The following is a 19,308-nucleotide window of genomic DNA, read 5'->3' as shown; positions in this document are numbered from 1 at the left end:
TTAATGTGACTAAATAGCTGCTTTAGGGATTTCCTCACTGTTCTGAACCACTTCTGATTTTTTTTTTTATTATGGGTATTTTCTTGTGCTGCTTTCATTGTAGTGGAAATTGGTGAAAAAAGTGGTTTGGGTTTGTTTTCCTTCCCCTTCTCCTTTTGTAGAAGAAGCTAGCAGCTTTACCAAAAAAATCATATATATCAATACTATATAAAAATGCATCCAAAATTTGGAAGGGGCCTCAGTTGTTTCAATAATATGTAATGTTTATCAGATAATTCTTCATTAGAGAACTTGTGAACAATTCACTGTATTAAAATTGTTAAAGTTTGTGGTAAAATGTTTGATTTCAGTTTGTTGGTTGGTTGTGTTTTTTCTAAGTCCCTGGTTATGTTGTTTAGCTGTGCAAGAGCGTATGGATGCACTTCTACACAGGATAATGGAAGAGTACAGTAGGCTGAAAGCACTTCAAACACAGCTGATAAAGGATTGTAAACAGGTAAACATTTTTAATATATATAAGTGTTTGAATTTTCTCTTGCATGAATTCCCTCTGAACGAGCAAAGAATGTGTTTGCAATTGTGTTTATGTATTGTGGTTGAGTGCAGAGGAAGGCAAAGATTTGATAAAATAGAGAAAGCTGCTACCCACGTCACAGAATTGTGGAATGGCTGATGTTAGAAGGAACCTCTGGAGTTTATCTAATCCAACCCCTCACACAAAGCAGGGTCAGCAAGAGGAGGTTGCCTGGCACTGTGTCACATGGAATTTTGAGTATCTCCAAGGATGGAGAGTCTAGTGGCCAACCTTGTCTTCTTCAGGTTACACATTTCCAGTTCTCTCAGCCTGGCCTTGTAAGACAAATGCTCCAAGCCCCCCATCCCCTTTGTGACCCTCTGCTGGACTCATGCCAGTATGTCCATTTCTCTCTTATACTGGGGGTGCAGCACTGGAACCGGCAGTCCAGATGTGCCTCACCAGTGCTGGGTAGAGAGGAAGGATCCCCTCCCTTGACCCTATGGCGAACACTCTTCCTAATGCAGGCCAGGAGGCTGTTGGACTTTTGTCATAATGGCACATTACTGATTCCTGTCCAACTTGGCTCCTAGGCCCCCACGTCCTTTTCTGCAAAGCTGCTTTCCAGCTGGGAAGTCCTCTGCATGCACTGGGGCAAAGGGCTATTCCTCTCTAGGGTGAAGGACTTGCCATTCACCTTTGTTGAACTTAATGAGGCTCCTGTCAGCCCATTTCTCTGGCCTGTTGAGGTCTCTTGAAACAGCAGCACAACCGTCTGGTGTATCAGCCACTCCTCCCAGTTCCGTACAGTCTGCAAAGCTGCTGAGGGTGCACTCTTGTCCCGTTATCCAGGACATTAATGAAAAGATTAAACAGTATCGGTTCTAGTATCAACCGATTAGGTATACCACTAGTACTAGTTACTGGCTTCCAACTGGACTTTGTGCAACCGATCACAATTTTTTTGAGCCCAGCAGTTCAGCCAGTTTGCAGTTGGCCTTGCCATCCCCATTCTTCATCAGTGTGTCTGTGGGCATGTAATAAGAGGTGATGTTGAAAGGTTGGTCAGGTATGATTTCCCCTTTAATAAATCCATACCGAGTACTCCCAAATGGAGTATCTTCTTGGCTTTATATGTTTGGGAATGGTTTCCAGGATTATTTTCTCCATTGCCTTCCCAGAGATCAAAGTGAGGGTGACTTGACTGTAGTTCCCCAAAACTTTCTTACTTTTCTTGAAGTAGGAGTGCTTTTATCTAGTCCTCAGAAACCACCCTCAATCACAATGTCCTTTGAAAGATAATTGAGGATGGCCTCGCAGTAACATAGACCAGCTCCGTCAGCACTGCTTGGTGTCTCCCATCAGGCTCTACCAAATTTTTCATGTCTCGTTTGTTCCCTCACCTGATTCTCCTCCACCAAGGTTGTCTTCCTTGCTCCAAACTTTTACACTTACCTTGGGGGCCTGGGATTCCTAATGACAAATTTTGTCAGTAAAGTTGGAGTTAGTTACTTCCATGTATTAAATAGAGTACACTAGCCAATTATATCAAGAGATGGTTGCAGGTCACGTGTATTGGTGGATATAGATGTAGAAAAAAAACATTTGTATGTGAAAACTGCATCTTGGGCCTGAGGAGGGTATTAATGTTTACCTCTTCTTCTTGGAAAGGAAGTATAATGGTCCTGGAGTCAGAGGAATTATGACTTAACAGTTTAGGTCCAAAGAGAGGAATTTGAGATTTACGGTGGACATTCTACATAGGCTGATCATCTAGCTAATAAATGTATACTTGGTCATTCGGGCTGTAAAATGAAACATGTAACACTGGTTACGCTCTCTTATGCATTGACTATCAACCTTTCTTATATGTTTATAATTACAGTTAATATGTTTGCATTATTCCTGGACAAATTGTCATCACTTGTATTTACTTGATTATTTTTTAGGTCAAAGAACCATGGCTATCTTCTTCACAAAGGAGGAAAGAAGACAAACCTTGCCACCTGGAAACACGGAATGAGTGTCTGCAGACCCCTTCTCAGGGTCCAATGGGTAAAAAGATGCATATGTTGTTCTTAATGAGTACATATTCAGAGAGAGAGAGGACAATGACTTCAAATTTTAACTGATTTATAGATTGCTACAGCTTAAAGCGCCTAAGAGATTTTTGCAGATTTTGCAGTATGATACTCTTGATAATTTTTTTTTTTTAAATTGCTGTAATATTTTGGAATTACATTCTGTGAAACAGTTTTGGTTTAGGCTTTTTTGGTTTTCCACCAAAAAGTTCTGTTAGCCATATCAAATATAGTTTTGCAAAATTGAAGATGAAGTTAGAATTATTTGTTATGGAAAAGTAATTGATATGATATCAGAATAATTTTTAAACCACGATAATTATTCAGTCCATCATTGCTAATAACTTGAGAGGGAGTTTTATTATTCCCATCCACCCACCCAATAACCTACATATAGATTCTACAGTTCAAGAATATTGTTTGAAGGAGATGGGGAACCTTAAAACACAGCTTGAAGAACAGCATGCTCAAGAACTGGAACACCTCCGGTCCTATTTCCAACAGCAGCTGAAAGAACGTGAAGAGAGATACATTACAGAGATTGTCCATCTGCAGGACAAGCTTCAGAGTGCTGGGGTGTCCTCTGACCGCATGAGGTATTAATCTGTTCTTTAATCCTTGTAACTTTGCACTGCGTACAAAACAAGTGTTTCAGGTAACCATTTGTGTAAAGCTACATGTTTTATTTCAAAATTTGAGAAATTCTTTATAAAAACATTACTCTTATGTTGTTCCATCAGGAGTTGTTGAGTGTTATGAAGAAATGACGTAAACATTGCAAACTAAGTAGTGCAGCATTTAGAATTAATTACATTTTTATAGTTAATAGAGGCTGATTTGATAATTGGGATAACGTACAAATGTCATTTTGTATAGATGAGCTTTTTAGCAGTAATTTCAAAACTCCTGACTTGATAGACCACTTTTAAGCCTTGAACTTCCAGGCAGTGTACTTTACAACTAAAGACACCTGGTTAAGAGACAGTTGCATGAAATTGGTGATTTTCTAGAATTATATGTAACAATAAAGTTCATGGCAGAATTGAGGTCCAGTTAATACGTTCTGGCTTTCACCAAATTGTGGGCCATGGGATACACTCAACAGCCTTCTCCTGGCCCTGACCTTTGTGGCCATTCAAAACTGAAAGAGTTGAAATTGTCATGGGGGAATCCTGACAGCTATGGAGCCTGCTTCTGTTCCCCGATTCTTTCATTGTCTCCTTGAATGCGTTCAAGGAGTGGTGGGTGCTTTTAATTGTGCCTGATTCAGTGTCATCTCTGGTTTCCTGTTCTTCTGTTTTTGACCCTTGTATTCCTTGCATTTACTTACATTATAGTTTAATTTACTATCCTACAAATCTGCTCAGATTCTCTGCATTTTTCTTTTATCTGAATCTCCCTTCTGTGAGAGAGAACTGTGAGGGCTTGTTAGTCAGACCAGTGCCCAACTGTAAAAGGCAAATGGATAGACACAGTGGCAATAGGATATGCTACTGAAAAGGGGGGGAAATTGTCTAAATGTTTCTGGAAATTGTTAAATACTTGATATACTTACCACAGTACACCCTTAAAAAGCAAAAGGACTGTGGTAGGATAAATCCTTAGAAGGCGAGAGAAATGAAGATGAAAGTATTTTCCTTCAACCATGACCCATCAGAACCAAACCAGCTGTTTTTCCGTTATTGTTTGATCACAGCCTTTTTTCAGCCATCTGTTTTTTCTAACTTTTAAACAGTTTTCCTTTCATTCCTTAAAATATATTTCTAATCTTGGAAGTGGCAAGTAAAATAACCAAATCTTTTTCCTTCTATGAATTAACACTTATATATATTTGGTTTTATAAACAAGAGGTCCAAGTTCTGCAAATGATTATTTATCTGTAAGACTGAGACTTGTAATTTTATATCACTATTTTTCACTATCTGCCTTGTAGAGTCAGTACATGTTTATTAGTTTATTAGCCTGAGTTTGGTTTTAAGGGACTATATGGCTTCTTAATTACTTTTTAATTGGTTAAGGAAAAAAAAACCCTATGAGCATTTTCAAAATGCTTTTTGTAAAACTATATACTTCTGTATGTGTGCTGGCCAAGACAAGGTGTAGATATTCATATATCATTTTTAAACTGTTTTTAAATGGATAGTTAGTGTTCTGATTTAATCTATGCTAACTATTCACCTAAAATACTCAAAATTCACTTTACATATGTTTAATGAGAATTTATAGTGTTTATCGATATTTAGGAGCTAACAGTAGGGAAGACATTTCCCTTGAAGTGTTGCATTCTCTTAGCTTTCATACTTGAATGTTTAAGGTTTTAAACATTAAAATTAAACTGGAGTTTTACAGGAAGAGTTCCTAGATTGGTACCTAAACTGGTTTCTAATAATGTATGGAGGTCTGTCTCGTTACATCTCCAGCTGGAAGAGATGAGTCTCTTTTAATGGTGTAGTCAGTAGCCTGTTGAATGATCTCTTACATACTCAATCTCCATACCTGATTTGTTGCTGCATCTTTTAAACTAAGATCTGAGTATAGCTGTGGCCAAGCGTGGGAATTTTTGTAAAAACCCAACCCAACCAACCAGTTGCTACTATTCATTCACCAAATGAAATGTGAATGCTAAAAATAATGGGTTGCTCTTGTAATTAAAATTCTCACAAATTTTATAAAAACTACTGTTCTGGACTCCATTTCAGGATTATTTATGCCAGCTCTCAGATCTGAGCAAAAGGAAACTTCATGGTCTATGTAAAACCCTAGCGTAGTTAAGACTGCAAGTCTCTCAGACAATAAACTTGCCTGCTAACTTAAATTTGTATCCTGTCTTTTAGCAAGGTGTTAGTTCCTTTTTGGTAGCAGATCACAAATATTAGAGGAGATATTTTTTTTATTATTTTAGGTAGTTTGATACTGTATCTTTTCCTTTTGGCAGTGTAATTCTGTTAAGCCTTTTTCAATATGTAGTGAAAGGGGAGCTAGAGTTTTGGTGATGTGTGATGTTACTTTGGTGTTTATTGACTTACAGCACTGTGAATACGTAGAGCGGTTCTGTTGGAAAAGACTGTCTCTGAATATATTTCAGCATGTTGTTATCTAAATATAAAGTGAATCAGATTTCTTACTATTTTCCTGTGTATGCCTCATCTATATAACACAAGAGGAAAGAAAGCAGTGCCTCTGATAAACATAAATTTAAAAGTATCAAAATAAATATAACCATTTTTTAGGGCTTCATACACATAGCCATTCTGGTTTCTCTCATAGTGTTATGATCCAAACAGATGCTTTTGTCTTCATCTTTTTGTGTATAGTTACTATGCATGAAATATTCTCAGGTAGCTTTAAAAGTAAGTTTTGTGAGGTCATTGGCAAAACTGGTGTTAAGGTGTGTTGCACTGAGAGGAGGAACTAGCAATTGGAAGGCAGATGAATTACCTTGTCAAGTGCATGAAATTAGTGGCACAGGAGAAGGTGTGTTCTGAGGAAAATATTTGAAGTTATAGGTCTTTGAATATACATAATGTATATATGTATTTATAAAATGCATATTTTAATGGAGGAAAAAAAATGGATACTGAAATACTGACTTATTTAAATTTCACCCCCTCTGCTTCTTTTACTTTTCTAGTGTATCCACAGATTCAGAAATAAACCTAAAAGAAGTTTTCAGGAAAGTGAAGTGCACTGAAAATCATCAGCAAAGAACAGATGAAACACTGGAGGTATCGTATAACTCAGTTGACAGCTAATATACATATGGTCAATATAATACAGATGCTTTAAATTTTAAGATGAAATTGAAATATAGACTAATATTTGGTAGTATTAAAGTAATTATCTTAGTACTATGCTATACTATTAGACCATATTAGAGTAAAAAGATAATTTTTGCTGAAAAACACTTCTGGAAATTATGAGGGATAAAACTTACTTTATTTGTCTTGGATTTAAATTTATTTTTTTATTATTTTTCTCTAAAACAAGACGTTGGGGTTGGACTGCTTCTTACGAAAGTGGAAGAAAATTAGTGTTCAAATTCTGGGATTTCTCCGGGAGTCTATAATATTGTGACTCTTCTTTAAAAACTGGTTATGACAGAAGAGTGATTTAAGTGAAATCCTAATACTTTTGAAGTATAGACTGCACAGTTTTGGAGAAATTTTGCAAAAGTAATCCCAAAGATCTTAGAAACCAAATGCAAATGGAAAAGACCCCATACATTTCTCCCCCTCTACTGCTGGAAACCTGGCTCAAAAATTCTGCATTTTTAAAAATACCAATGCTGTTTTGCAGTGTGATCCTGTGCTTTCTCACCTGTTTTCTCTGCATTTGACAATTCAAATAGTGCTGGATGAAGAGCTGTTGCAAATTCTACTTTTAAAATTCATGTTGAACCAGAAACTTGAAGTTTTTTTACCCATTTCTTTTATGTTGTGCTACAAAATTATGTGGTTTGCATGAAATGAAGATAACCTAATTGAAGAAAAAAATCTGTCAGATTGAAACTTTGGAAATTAAATAAAAGCACAAATACATGATCTGAGATTTCATGGTTTTCTTACAGCTTACTAGTGCAAGTGAAATGGGGAATGATGATCTGGATGTCCTTCAATTGCTAGAAAAACAGTACCAAGAAAGATTAGAAGAAGAGATAGCAAAGGTATTATTTTTATTTTCGTACTTAAAAACGTGTTTAAAAAAATTGACATTTTCATTTGCCATTTCTGAATGGGAAAGTCTTTAAAAAAAACAAAACGAAACAAACCTGAAACACTGTGGGTTTTTTTAGCCGTCTGTCCTATTTGTGACTCGTAATTTCTATTTATGTAAGGGGGTGGTGGTGGTGTTTTGCTTTAAGATGCAAAAGAGACTAGACAACATGCAACCATACTTGATACTAGAATTTATTTAGGAAATCCAGAGGTTTAGAGAATGAATTTCTTGCTACTGTAGCCTTAACAGCAGGTCAGTTCAAACGATTTTGCATTTAACAGTTTCATACAATTTTCTGATCATATTTTTTTGTGCATTTTAATATGTTGTGTAAAATGTGTAGGTTTTATTTGGATCTGATGACTTTATTTAAAACATGAAAAGTAAAATTAAGATTTTAAGGTGACATATTAAATTGTGGATTTGCTTACTTTTTGACTTCCAAAAATCTTTTCACTTCATTGAGAATGAAAAATTATCTCTGCTTTCCATTATATCATGGCATAAATAAAAATCAGTTTAACATAAATCTAAAATTGGGAAAAACAAAGGAGTACTTCTTAAAAAGGTTTACAGTCAGAGTTAAGAAAAATGTTATAGCCAGCACTGGGTTCTGGCATTAATTTAAGTAATCCACATTTCTGGAGTAAAAGTGCCATTTCTCTCATCTGCTGCCCAGAAGACCCTTCTTTATGGGAAGGTAAAGTACGTGACTGGTTTGTGTTTTCTTAAGGGCAGTTTTAAGTTCAAAAGACAAACGCATTATCTGGAAAGGAAGTATTAGGTCTTTTCAAATATAACACTTCTGTATTTATTATACTATATTTTTACACTTTTTTGTAGCTTATGCTATAAATGGCTGTATTCTAAATCTAGAAAATAACTGCTCACATGATTGGAAAAGGGATTTATTTGTATTAGAAGGAGATACTTAGCAGTACTTACAAAACTTACCAGTCTGTTGTAACTGCAACTTCAGCTATTTAATGCCAGTAGAAGTTTCTTTCTGATCTAGTAAAATTCCTGTGCTGAGTATCAAGTACATGGCACTACTGTCTTTGTACAGCCCAAAATTCCATGTTGGTGAAACATTTACAAAGGATAAATTGGTTAGAGGAAGCTTAGCAAAACTGCACTTATGTCAGTATGCCAGGACTTTTTAAAGTCGCCTTATAGAATCTTTTTTTCAAAAAGGACAAGTTAATTCTGTGGCAAATAATGCATTTTAACTGAAAATAGCATCACATTTTAATAAACTACCTTAAATACAGCATGTCTCTATTTTAAGATGTGACTGTTGATGAGATTGGCAAGATGTCTCTGTTCTTTTGCCTGTTTTCCTCAGGAAAAAAAAACAATGTAGATTGTAGTTCAGAACTTTTAGTACTTATATAATTGTGGTCAGCAGTGAGATTTCTTCAGCAACAGGAGATGCTGTGAAGCATGAACTAATACAGACTTTTCTTACTTATTCAGGTAATTGTGTCAATGAGCGTAGCATTTGCCAAACAGACTGAGTTGTCAGGAATTGCTAGGCAGAAGGAAGAAGCAGCACAAACACAGATTGTACCTCAACAGGGAATGCATTTTGAAATTAAAAAGCAATGTAGTGAAGAAGAGGTTGACAGCCTTCTTAGAAAAACAACAGGAAAAAGCAGTAAGGATGAAGAAGAATTGCAATCACTTTGCAAGGAACTCAGTGAAGAGTCTGGTGAGATCAACTTGCCTGGAGAACGGCTTCATGCTAATAGCAAGCCTGGTTGCTTATTAGTACAGACCACACATGAACCAGAGATTTCTGAAGAACAGTTTCCCAATGTCAAAGGGCTTTTGGCAGAAGAAACACAGGTAAGTGGGGTGAGGAAAAAAAATGGCAGCATGTAACACTATCTGAATAATTTTTCCAACAGATTTGCAGTTGATATCAATGAGAACTGCAAAGAAAGGTTAAGACGAAAATTCCATTTAAATATTTCCCTTTCAAAGAGGTGACAATTTTAGACCTAAATTACCTACCTGTCTTTCCTGCATTCTGCCTGTCGTGGCGTTATGCTGTGCTGTGAGGAAAGGAATAGAACATAACACGGGTTACATTAAAATAGATTATTCCATTTTATGGATAAAACTGTATTGCAGGCAATAAATTCTATAAAGACATTTTGTAAGCTAGGTTATATTCTAGTGTTTATACAAGGAACAAATTAAATATAGTGCTTAAAGAGTTTGAGGCACTTGTGATAAAGGCTATCAGCTGAACATAAAAATTATAAAAGTAATATGTAAAATATATATTTAGCATTTCAAAGACATGGGGTGGGGCTAAGGTGGAATAAATATGGTAAAAAGCAGTCATAAATTTTCACTCCACAATTTCATCCTATGTTTAATGGTTTTTTTAATTAAATTTGGCATTAGCTGGACTAAAAATTATAGTTTCAGATTTCCATAACGGTTAAATATTCTGGTCTTGTATTATCTTGATAGTGAATAAACTGTAATATTCCTGTTTTGTATGATACTGCTCTCAAACATCTGCTGTTGTACACACACTGACACGTGTGTTTGTCAGCCAGTGTATTTTATGTTGAAATCCCTGCCAGCTAAAAAGCTAAGTGTTAACACTGTTCACAGTTATTTAAAAAAAAATAATTAAATGGAGAATAATTGTAAGCCTGGACTTCCCAAGAAGCTGGCTACAAGGTAATGCTTTTGTGATAGCTACTTTAATTTGTGGAAGTATTTTCTAAAATTTATTTAAATGTTTACTAAAAACTGTCATTGAACATAAAATGCTAAAGTAGGTCCAATATTTCAGCGCTACAGTGTGATGATGGCATCAGACACAGAAACGTCAAGTGAGCTGTTGTTATATGAGGAACGTTTGGAAGACATGCGACAGGAGCTAGTACGGCAATATCAGGAACATCAGCAGGCAACAGAATTATTGAGACAAGGGCACATGCAGCAAATGGAACGCCAAAAAGAAAATCAAGAGCAACTCTTAGCAGAGCTTGAGAGTCTTAAAATGCAACTAGCTGAGGTAATAACAGAGTTTGACCCAGTGGGTTAATGTGGATTAACAAAGGGACATCACCAGGCAGAGAGATATTTATTTCTATTTGTATCTCTCTGTATGTTGAGGTATACATATATTTACTATATGCGTGCATAAACACATATGTGCATATATATAAACACATATATGCATGTATGTATAAAAGGCATATTTCTTTAATCAAAGCTCAGTCAGTGATGGGTCAGTTTAGACTTCTGTAAACCTGGAGAAAACCTGTAGTGCTTCACAGCAGCCGGAAGAGTGAGTGCAGATGCATTGTAAACCATGCCACATTCCAGGTGGATGGAATCCAAAAAGATCTGTGTAGTTTCATGGGAAACAGCATTGTTTCCTTGCCTTTTTAAACTTAACTTGTCGTCACTCTGCATCTATTCAAAGCCTATAGTAGGTATGCCAATGAAACTCATTAATTTATCTTAATAATTAAGTCTTCAAAAATAACGTTGTTTATAGACTTGCTTTCAAGGATTTCTTCCCTTGAAAGACAAACAGAATCCAGAAGAATTTGTCTTGCTCTGATTTAACTTCAACAATGTAACAGTACAAAAATGCACCTGGAAATAGTAATCAGTGAATTCTAAAATTCTTTGATTTCACTGTGGAGTGGAGCTTTAGGTTCCTTCATACCATATCCAGACCTGGTTCTGTTCTGCTTAAGTTTGGGATCAAGGAGCTGGGGAATCTAGAGAGCCAGTCACTTGTGTCCTAGTTGTCATCTCCAGCAATGTCAGGTGTCTGTTTCTCCTAGCTGCTTTGTAGGTGTCTTTCTGTCATTTGTCCTGATAATCTTTCCTTTCAGTAGATACATCCTTTCTCCTTTTACCTCTTCGTCAATTTGCAACTGCATCTTTTGTCAGAGGTTGCAAATTGCAAATTCCTGAAACTAGAAAAACATTAAGTAGAACTTACACTGCTGGCTTTTCTCCAGTTTTTAAAGCCAAGGATGTTTATTCATAAGAATTGCATAGAAATGCATACATTGCATTTAAGCCATGAACACTTCTAGCTCTTCTAAAAGAGAGTGTGTGTAGGCTTTTTATAAAAAGAACTTATTTTCATCTTTTTTTCTGGTGTGAAACATACTACAGCATGTAATATCCAGAAATTCCTTCCAGTTTGCATTGTGACCACTGTGTTTCATAAAAAGCATAAAAATTTCACGAAAATCTTGAAGGTATAAGATACCAAAAGTATTTATTGGCTGCATTCCATTCTAGAAAGCTTTCAATGTCTGTTTAACCATTTAAAGAGGTGGACTGAAATTTTATTGTGCAAAATATGTAAAAAATTAGAAGTGACAGGACTCGCTAATACTCAGAAGCTTAAAAAATTGAGTGTGCCTCTATGACACTTCTTTCTTAGCGTGTCTCAATGGAGAATGACAACCTGGTTGCAGAAAGAGAGCGAATACTTTTAGAAGAACTGGAATCATTAAAACAACATTCTGTACCCGGAAAAGAGAGGCTGCTTTGCCAGCTACAAAACAGCAGCACGCAAACAGAGGTAAATATGGACTTTGATTTTCTTGGCAGCTGTGGCATGTAAAACCAGTAAGATTCCTTTTTGCTGCTACTCTTTTTATATAATATATTTTCCTAAAAGATGTTGGTTATTGCTTGAACAAAGGTTTAAGAATCAAGAGACGGTACTGGTAGACGTAGTTTTTTACTTCAGCTGAACAGAAGCTAGTTTTAACAGTTTGAAGGTGGGGATTATTACTATAGCTATTTACTCAGGTAAACTCACATTTCCATATCACTATAGCAACACCAACAGAAAACACAAGGACTGTTTAATCACTATAACAAAGTTCTTTCTAATAGGCCCTGCCTTGAATTTCCTGTTTTGGTTTTATTTATCTTTTAGTTAATTTTTCCGTGTAGGAGGAGTTATTTCTTGGGTTTTGAATTTGGTACATAAGTTTTATTAACAGAACACAACTAAATTAGGTTTTAAATGTCATATTCTGCTGTGTGTAAGAATGTGTTGATTCTGGCATGACAGGATTTCTGTCCTTTTTGTCTTCTCTCCCTCTGCAAAAACTTACTCAGAATGAAAATGAAAACCAAAAGGATGTGAGACTGCAGATCTTTGAACATGAAGATGGAGGAAGAAAGCCTGATGAAACATCAGCTCTTCTTTCTAAAGAAAGGTGCATAGAACTCTTAAGAAAACGTTTTCTAAGAAATTTTGAGAATCATGTTCTTGTTGTTAATAATACTTATAAGCTTTATTCCGACTGACGATAATGGCATTTTTTATTCTAGATAACTATATTGCTAAGTTTACAGACTTAGATTACATAGTGTCTTATTTTTCATAAAGCCCTAACAATGTAATGGCACAGAAGATGAGACAAATCTTAGCCTATTTTACTGTGTCTTTCATTTTACACACGTATAGAATTGTATATATCATCTATACACATGTATTCATATACACATTGTATGTACATATGTGAAATACATTTGTATGAATATGATTGTTACATTTCGTAATACCTTTTGACTATTCTGTAACTTCTTTGATCCATATAGAGGAGCAATCTTTTCAATTGTCACTTTGAGGAAAGAGTAAGTTTATAATGAATACCAGGGAAATGTAGACCAGGAATAACTAGGTAAAATAGCAAGATAAAAGTAGAAATATTGATAAATAGTTTGACTTTTTACATATTTTGTAAGAAGAACTGAGTTCTAACACAAATGTAATATTTATGTGTATCATGTGGGTTTGTGTCTTAAAAAAGAAACCTTAATTTTACTGCTTCAGCTGCAAATCTTTCCTGGTTGCAAGGGTATAGAAGGTATAAACAACACTTTGAAAGCAGGGGAAATCAAAGGACTGATTAGCTTCTCTCTTCTGTAGGCTTGTGTTCCAGAAGGCTAATGAAAAACTCATGAAGATTCTTTTAGAAGTTGTGAAGACAACTATGGCGATGGAGGAGACAATTGGTCGCCATGTTCTTGGGTTACTGGATCGGTCTGGGAAAGTCCAGCCTTCCAAACCACCTGGCTGGGACACGGAGACAGAGGAGTCAGTAAAACCCTGTATCCGTGTGGGATATGAAAAAGGTACCATTGCATGGGTTTCTATTTCATAACAAAGTAGCACTTGCATATTTCTATTATATATTTAAATAAACTTAGTTTTTGAATTTTTAAATTAAACTTTTTTTTCAATTCCTTGTAATTTGAATGCATATGACATGTCTGTTTAAGAGACAACATTCAGGCATTGTCTGGGTCATGCCTCAAGCCAGTTAAGACTCGTATCTAGGGTCCTGCTGCAAAGGCTGCAGCAGAATGAGGAACTGATTGAGAAGTAAAAAAGCAAGTATGTTCCTGTTGAAGGAGGCAAAGGGAAAGAGAATGAGACAGCTCCATGGCATCTTCCACCAACTTCACACCTTCCTCTGTATGTATGGGGAATGGGCATTTAAAGTATGCGAGGATATTGCTGGTCTCTGAGGCCAGCTGGCATGGAACAGCATAAATAAATATATACACACACACACATGTGTGTGTGTATATATGTATACACAGATGTGTGTGTGTGTATGTCTGTGTATATATATTTGTTTGTGGACTTCCTTAACCTCCTAAAGTGGGTGGTTGCATGTAAATAGCCTTTTGAAAACAGTTCCAGGAACTTTCTAACTGCCCAGACTTGCCCGTCAGCTGTTTGTAGGAGCACTAATGGGAACAAGCCTAAATGAGCATTTTAGTGTTGCAGTTAATTGCTTACCAGTGCATAAACGCTCTCCCAGGCTCTGTTTAGTTTCTTGTGATTGTACTAGGATAGGGTCTGTCTATTTCTCTTTTGGGCAAGAATAGGTGCTCTTACCATATTGCCATTTAGGTGCCATTAAGGGTGTGTAGATTTCTCCTGGTTCTTATGGGAAGGCAATATACAACCGATCAGCCTGAAGCACATTATACATCTGAATTTGGCTGGAATTTTAACTGTAGTGAATGAGAAAAAGAACTGGAAGTCAAATACTACATTTCAGTAATAGACAATGATAATAGAAACGGTAAATGAAGATGAACTTTAACTCTTTCATTCAAAATTTTTAAAAAAACTTAAATTAAATATTATTGATTCCCTCTGGCTTTAAATATAGGTCACATTAAGCCTTGGGGCAAATGAGGAAGGGATGTATGACTTTGTAGCATAGTTTCATCTCTCTCAGTGGATTACTCAAAAGGTTACCTGCGGTGAAACGTGTACAACTGCAGTCTAAGAATTCTTGAATTTTTCAGGTTAACAGCACTTCTATGCTTGTACTGCTGTTTCATCAAAAATCCTCGTAACTTTTGTTTTCTGCACAGTTCACTGTATTTATTTGTGAGGAAAACTTCTTTTTGAACCTAGAGTTTCAAGGGGTTGTCTTTGTCTCCAGATTTTAGATTGAATAACTAAGCTTCTGGCATTAATTTTTGATACTTGTCCAGGAGACCTTAAAGATGGAGAACATCTGCTACTATAATTGAAGGAATCACTTCTTTCAAAATGAAATGCAATTTACTTTGAGGTGGGAAATTAATACAGTTCACTTATGTTAAAGCACTTAAAAGTATTTTCAACCACTGGCAACTATTTTCTGCAGTCTCCTAGCTAAATGGTAAAAGGAGCAATGACCATGCTTGAAGTTTACCACCGCCTCCTTTGGTTTTCTGAGGCAGTCTTAAATTTTATGTAAACTGCATTTTAAGTAAGTTTTCTATATTAAAACCAGAAATTTATAAATATTCTTGGTGTTCTCATTGTATAGTCTGAGGTGTGTAAAAAGCATTGGGATTTTCACAACATACATTACCCAAAGAGGTGAAAACATGTTCTGGTTATGAAGGAAGTGATCACAGGTTGTCACAGCTCTGTGTGTGGTGATAATACCTCGTGCATTCACTGAACGTACTTCACAGTTACGTCGTGCCTGTTCAGAGAACATGTACTGGGTTTTTTCTCCCTCACTGTCATTTCCTGAGAATATTATTGCTCCCTTTTCTCGGATAATATATACGTAACAGTATGTACAAAGTACTAATATGTGATTGTTGCCCTTCACTACTCTCATACATGCTTGCTCTGCACAGGCATGTACAATACACAATATGTGCATTTGCTTTTTGCCTGCTCCTGCAAAGCAATATGTATCCTTGTATATGTTACTAATTACTGTAATTAACAATTCTTAACATGGAATACTTGCATTACACATATGTAGAAAAACACAGTTTAAAAATTACCTTTATTTGGTATTTTGGCTGGGTACAATATAGGCTTATGCCTGGCTTTCCTACTACTGCCATCTAAACCCACAACAGGCCCTGTAGTTGGAATGTATTGTTAATTTCTTGTGCAGTCTTCTGATGAGACACTACTCTCTTAAACAGAAGAGAACCCTAATCCATTCTGCTTGTGTTGAAAGCTGACTGTTTTAACTCCTTGTATTTGCTACTGCTGCATTTTGGAGAGACATGTAAGGTTTCACTGTTCTGTAACAACACACTATGTCTGTTATTGTAATGGCCCTCCTTGGTATAGAGCGGCATTCCAGCTGTCCACATACCAGTTGTTTATTCCAGGGGGGTTTTTTGTGTGTGTTTCCTTACATTTAGAAATAATTATGAAAGGAGGAGAAACCAAAGAAAAGAGTGAGGATTAAAGAAGATCCAAGCTCACAGTAGCTGTAATGTCTGAGTGTATCTCTGAGGTTGTGTTCACAGTTCTCTTTTTCTTTATTTCTCTTTCAAAATGATACAGCAGCATCCTTGCTGTATACATAGCTCTGCCACTGGGGTCAGGCAGTAATAATAGCAGTCATACTGTTTCATCCGCTGAAGTATTTGATCCTTTTCAAATGAAATTAGGGGACAAATTCTATTAGTGTTTTCAGCAACAAGACTGTTGTTATTAAATTCTTATACTTCCACTGAATGGCCTGAGAGGACATTAGCTTTTAATTTTTTTTCCCCATTGTTTTCTGGAAGTACGAAATACGTAGACACTACTTTTATATTTTAACCTGTGCATGTTATTGTAATTTTCTAATACCTAGCCAAAAAGATCTTCCTTTTTGTTAGGAAATTTGGAGGAATAAATCTGTACCAATAAAAATCTAATACTAAAATAGAAAAAATGTGTTTAATAAAGTAAATTCTCTCTGACCTTTTGAACATAATCCATATTTATTGATGAGCAAAATTCAGCTTACTGTTTTTTGCTGAGTTTCAGCATTTTAAAAAGCTGAATCATTAAGGTCACATACTGATAACCACAACCTGATTTATAGAGCATATAGAGGTTTATCTGGGACCTTGCCTAGGTTATTGGCTAACACAGGATTTTATTTCTAGCAAAGTGAGTAAAGTTCAAATTTCAGTCATAAAGCATACCATTGGAAGTGAACAGTATTTGTGCAAAGTAATTCAGTGAGTCAATTGCATCTGGAGATTGGGCCAGGCAGGCTTTGCTGTTCTCCTGCCCCAGATGTTGTACCTTAGGTAGAGGGGCTGCAGTAATGCAGGTTGCTCGGGAGAAGCTGGCGTGATTATGGCATGCCTTGAATACTAAACCCTCTCACCTACTTTCTGAGCTCCTTGTTTCCGCACAGTGTACCAGGAACAAGGTAGTAAATAGCTTTATACACTGAACAACCATAAAACTGGTTTTTTTTGGAGGGATTTTTTTTTTTAACCCCTGACCTTAATTCCTCAGTGGAATCTCAGGAGTAAACTGAGAAACTAGCTGTATGTGATGCAAAATATGTATTGCTTCGCAAATGTTAGTTGGCATCTCATAAGCAACTTCTGTATTTGAAATTTCTGAGTAAGCACTGTATAATTAAGCACTTCTCTTCAGATTTAGTGGGCCATGACATCTGACGTGCTGAACTGCAAGCTTTGTGGCAAAGGAAACAATGTGAACTGTTGTTGGGTTTGTTTGTTGGGGGGGGGTTGTTACAAGGAGAAAGTTTACACAAGGAGAAGATGTTTTTACTTGGGCCAGTTATATTCTATTTTTTATTTTGTGTTGACTGAAAAAGAAAATTGCGGGACCAAAAAAAAAAAAATTGTTTTAGTTCTGTTGGGGTGGGAAATTGAACAGCGTTATTATAAGCATGAGTAAAATGGGGGTTAGGCATTCAGCTGCCATGGGTAGTTAATAAGACTTGACAACATTTCTATTTCTTGCTTCCACCACTGAAAATCTTCTGGAAAGATGCTGTACTAAGATGCTGTATACTAAGACCATCTTCAGGGGAAAAAGATACAGAGATTTTCACTTTGCAGTTAGGAAGACATTTAATATGAACTCCTGTTCTTAAGTGCCACTTTGTAGAAATTATAATATGGATGTCTACATTTATCATTTGGCATTGATTTTTCTATTTGAGTTGCCAGCCGTACAGTATAGGCAGAGTTATTATAGGCTTTGTGTGCATTTGATAAGTTTTGTTTTTCCTTTTTTATCTTTGACCATAGTAAAGTTTCCGTGTGCCAAATTATACTTTAGCTGACAGTTCCCTTTTTCTTTCCTCATTTTTTATAGTTATATTTGAGGTAAATTATGATGTTTTGTTCTGAGATTTTTTCGTATAACAAAATTGTATTTTAACATTGATTTATTTTGTATTTATCTAGAACAAATGGAAGTAAATTACAAGAGAACCGATATAAGCAAAACAGGAGTTTAAAGTCTTGGCATGAATTATGAGAGGCCAAATTCTACTGTTCTGGTCACTGGCAAGAAGTAGTAATAGTATTAGTGATACTATTAATAGACATATTCTGGACCTGGTTTCAAAAGATAACACTCTGAGCAGGCATCAGTGTTTTTAAGTTTTCTCCTAAGTTTCCAGAGAGCCAGAAGCTTAGATGATATTGCAACAGACTACATTTCTGCAGTTATTTTGTATAATGATTATTTGTGTATTTGACATACGCTCATCATTGTACAATTCAGCTGTAGCTCTCAAGCAAATAATGTAGTAAAACATAAGGGTTATAGGACATGAATTATGGGTTAAGCCAGAGAAGGAAAACCAGGACGTTACATAGGTAATTTGTACTCCATCAGGAAATAATTAGATTGTGCAGTAACTAGTATGTCATTGGGTTATCTTGTTTATAGCTGTGTACATTGGGCTTTTATTTTGTGATACAGGTCTGAAACTAAGCAGTCTTACCTGGTCAGTACTTAAGATGGGTGGCCTTAACAGAGCATTAGGTGCTACAGTAAGTGTGTCGGTGGCTCAGTAGGGAATATGCTTTCCTTCAGCTCAGTCCTCAACCAATACTTTGGCATAGCATTTGGAAATATTTACACTGCTGGATGTCCATCTTAAATGAAGATCCTCTCTACTCTGAGGATATTAAAGCTTCTGCATCATTATTGGTATTTTGAGACACCCAGAGCCAACCCAAATATGGCTGATGAGAAATCGGAATGCTATTGAATAAAAACTATGAAATTGTTGATTTTGCAGCCTTCCTTACGCCACAGGGGGTGGAATATTAAGATGTTATGGGAAAGCTTTTATGCTATACAAACCCATGGCGAATATTTGGTGTACTGGAAGAAAATGATTGCCAGCCACTGCTAGGGTGTAGAAATCCTGTGTAGATGAAAGGTGCCACGTGATGAATGTATATTAAATTCATCCGATTATTCGTTCCATTCACACATATAGTGTACTTCTGCTTTTTCCCTTTGAAGAGCGAAAAAGAGTTTTTAACATTATATCCCACATATCTAAAAGGAGATATGAAACAATAATCATATAACCAGAAGAAAAGAACTACTAAATACATTTGCATTTTAAAAATTTTAGCAATTATGAGATAAAAGTAAACAACAAGATCTTTTGAAATTAAAATCACTGTAGATTAGTTTGTTGTATATGGGTCATACAT

At 35.9% G+C, this 19,308-nt stretch overlaps 1 protein-coding gene across 9 annotated transcripts in view; it reads left to right on the top strand.

Annotated features, from left to right (window-relative positions):
* Window positions 1-19,308, top strand: part of AKAP9 (A-kinase anchoring protein 9) — a 120,806-nt gene that overhangs the window by 55,169 nt on the left and 46,329 nt on the right. For 8 of the 9 annotated variants that reach the window (XM_055803471.1, XM_055803470.1, XM_055803469.1 and 5 more), the window contains 10 exons: window positions 399-496; window positions 2,464-2,569; window positions 2,993-3,191; window positions 6,227-6,320; window positions 7,163-7,258; window positions 8,788-9,159; window positions 10,127-10,351; window positions 11,750-11,890; window positions 12,439-12,539; window positions 13,256-13,461. In XM_055803471.1, the coding sequence (XP_055659446.1) occupies window positions 399-496; window positions 2,464-2,569; window positions 2,993-3,191; window positions 6,227-6,320; window positions 7,163-7,258; window positions 8,788-9,159; window positions 10,127-10,351; window positions 11,750-11,890; window positions 12,439-12,539; window positions 13,256-13,461 (1,638 nt within the window). The remainder of the gene's footprint in view (window positions 1-398; window positions 497-2,463; window positions 2,570-2,992; window positions 3,192-6,226; window positions 6,321-7,162; window positions 7,259-8,787; window positions 9,160-10,126; window positions 10,352-11,749; window positions 11,891-12,438; window positions 12,540-13,255; window positions 13,462-19,308) is intronic. The other variant, XM_055803463.1, reaches the window with a different exon arrangement.

This window comes from Falco peregrinus, chromosome 5 (genome assembly GCF_023634155.1).
Source record: "Falco peregrinus isolate bFalPer1 chromosome 5, bFalPer1.pri, whole genome shotgun sequence".
Classification (NCBI taxonomy): domain Eukaryota; kingdom Metazoa; phylum Chordata; class Aves; order Falconiformes; family Falconidae; genus Falco; species Falco peregrinus.
Note: the sequence above shows the minus strand (reverse complement) of the source record. Positions and strands in the feature narration are given on the sequence as shown.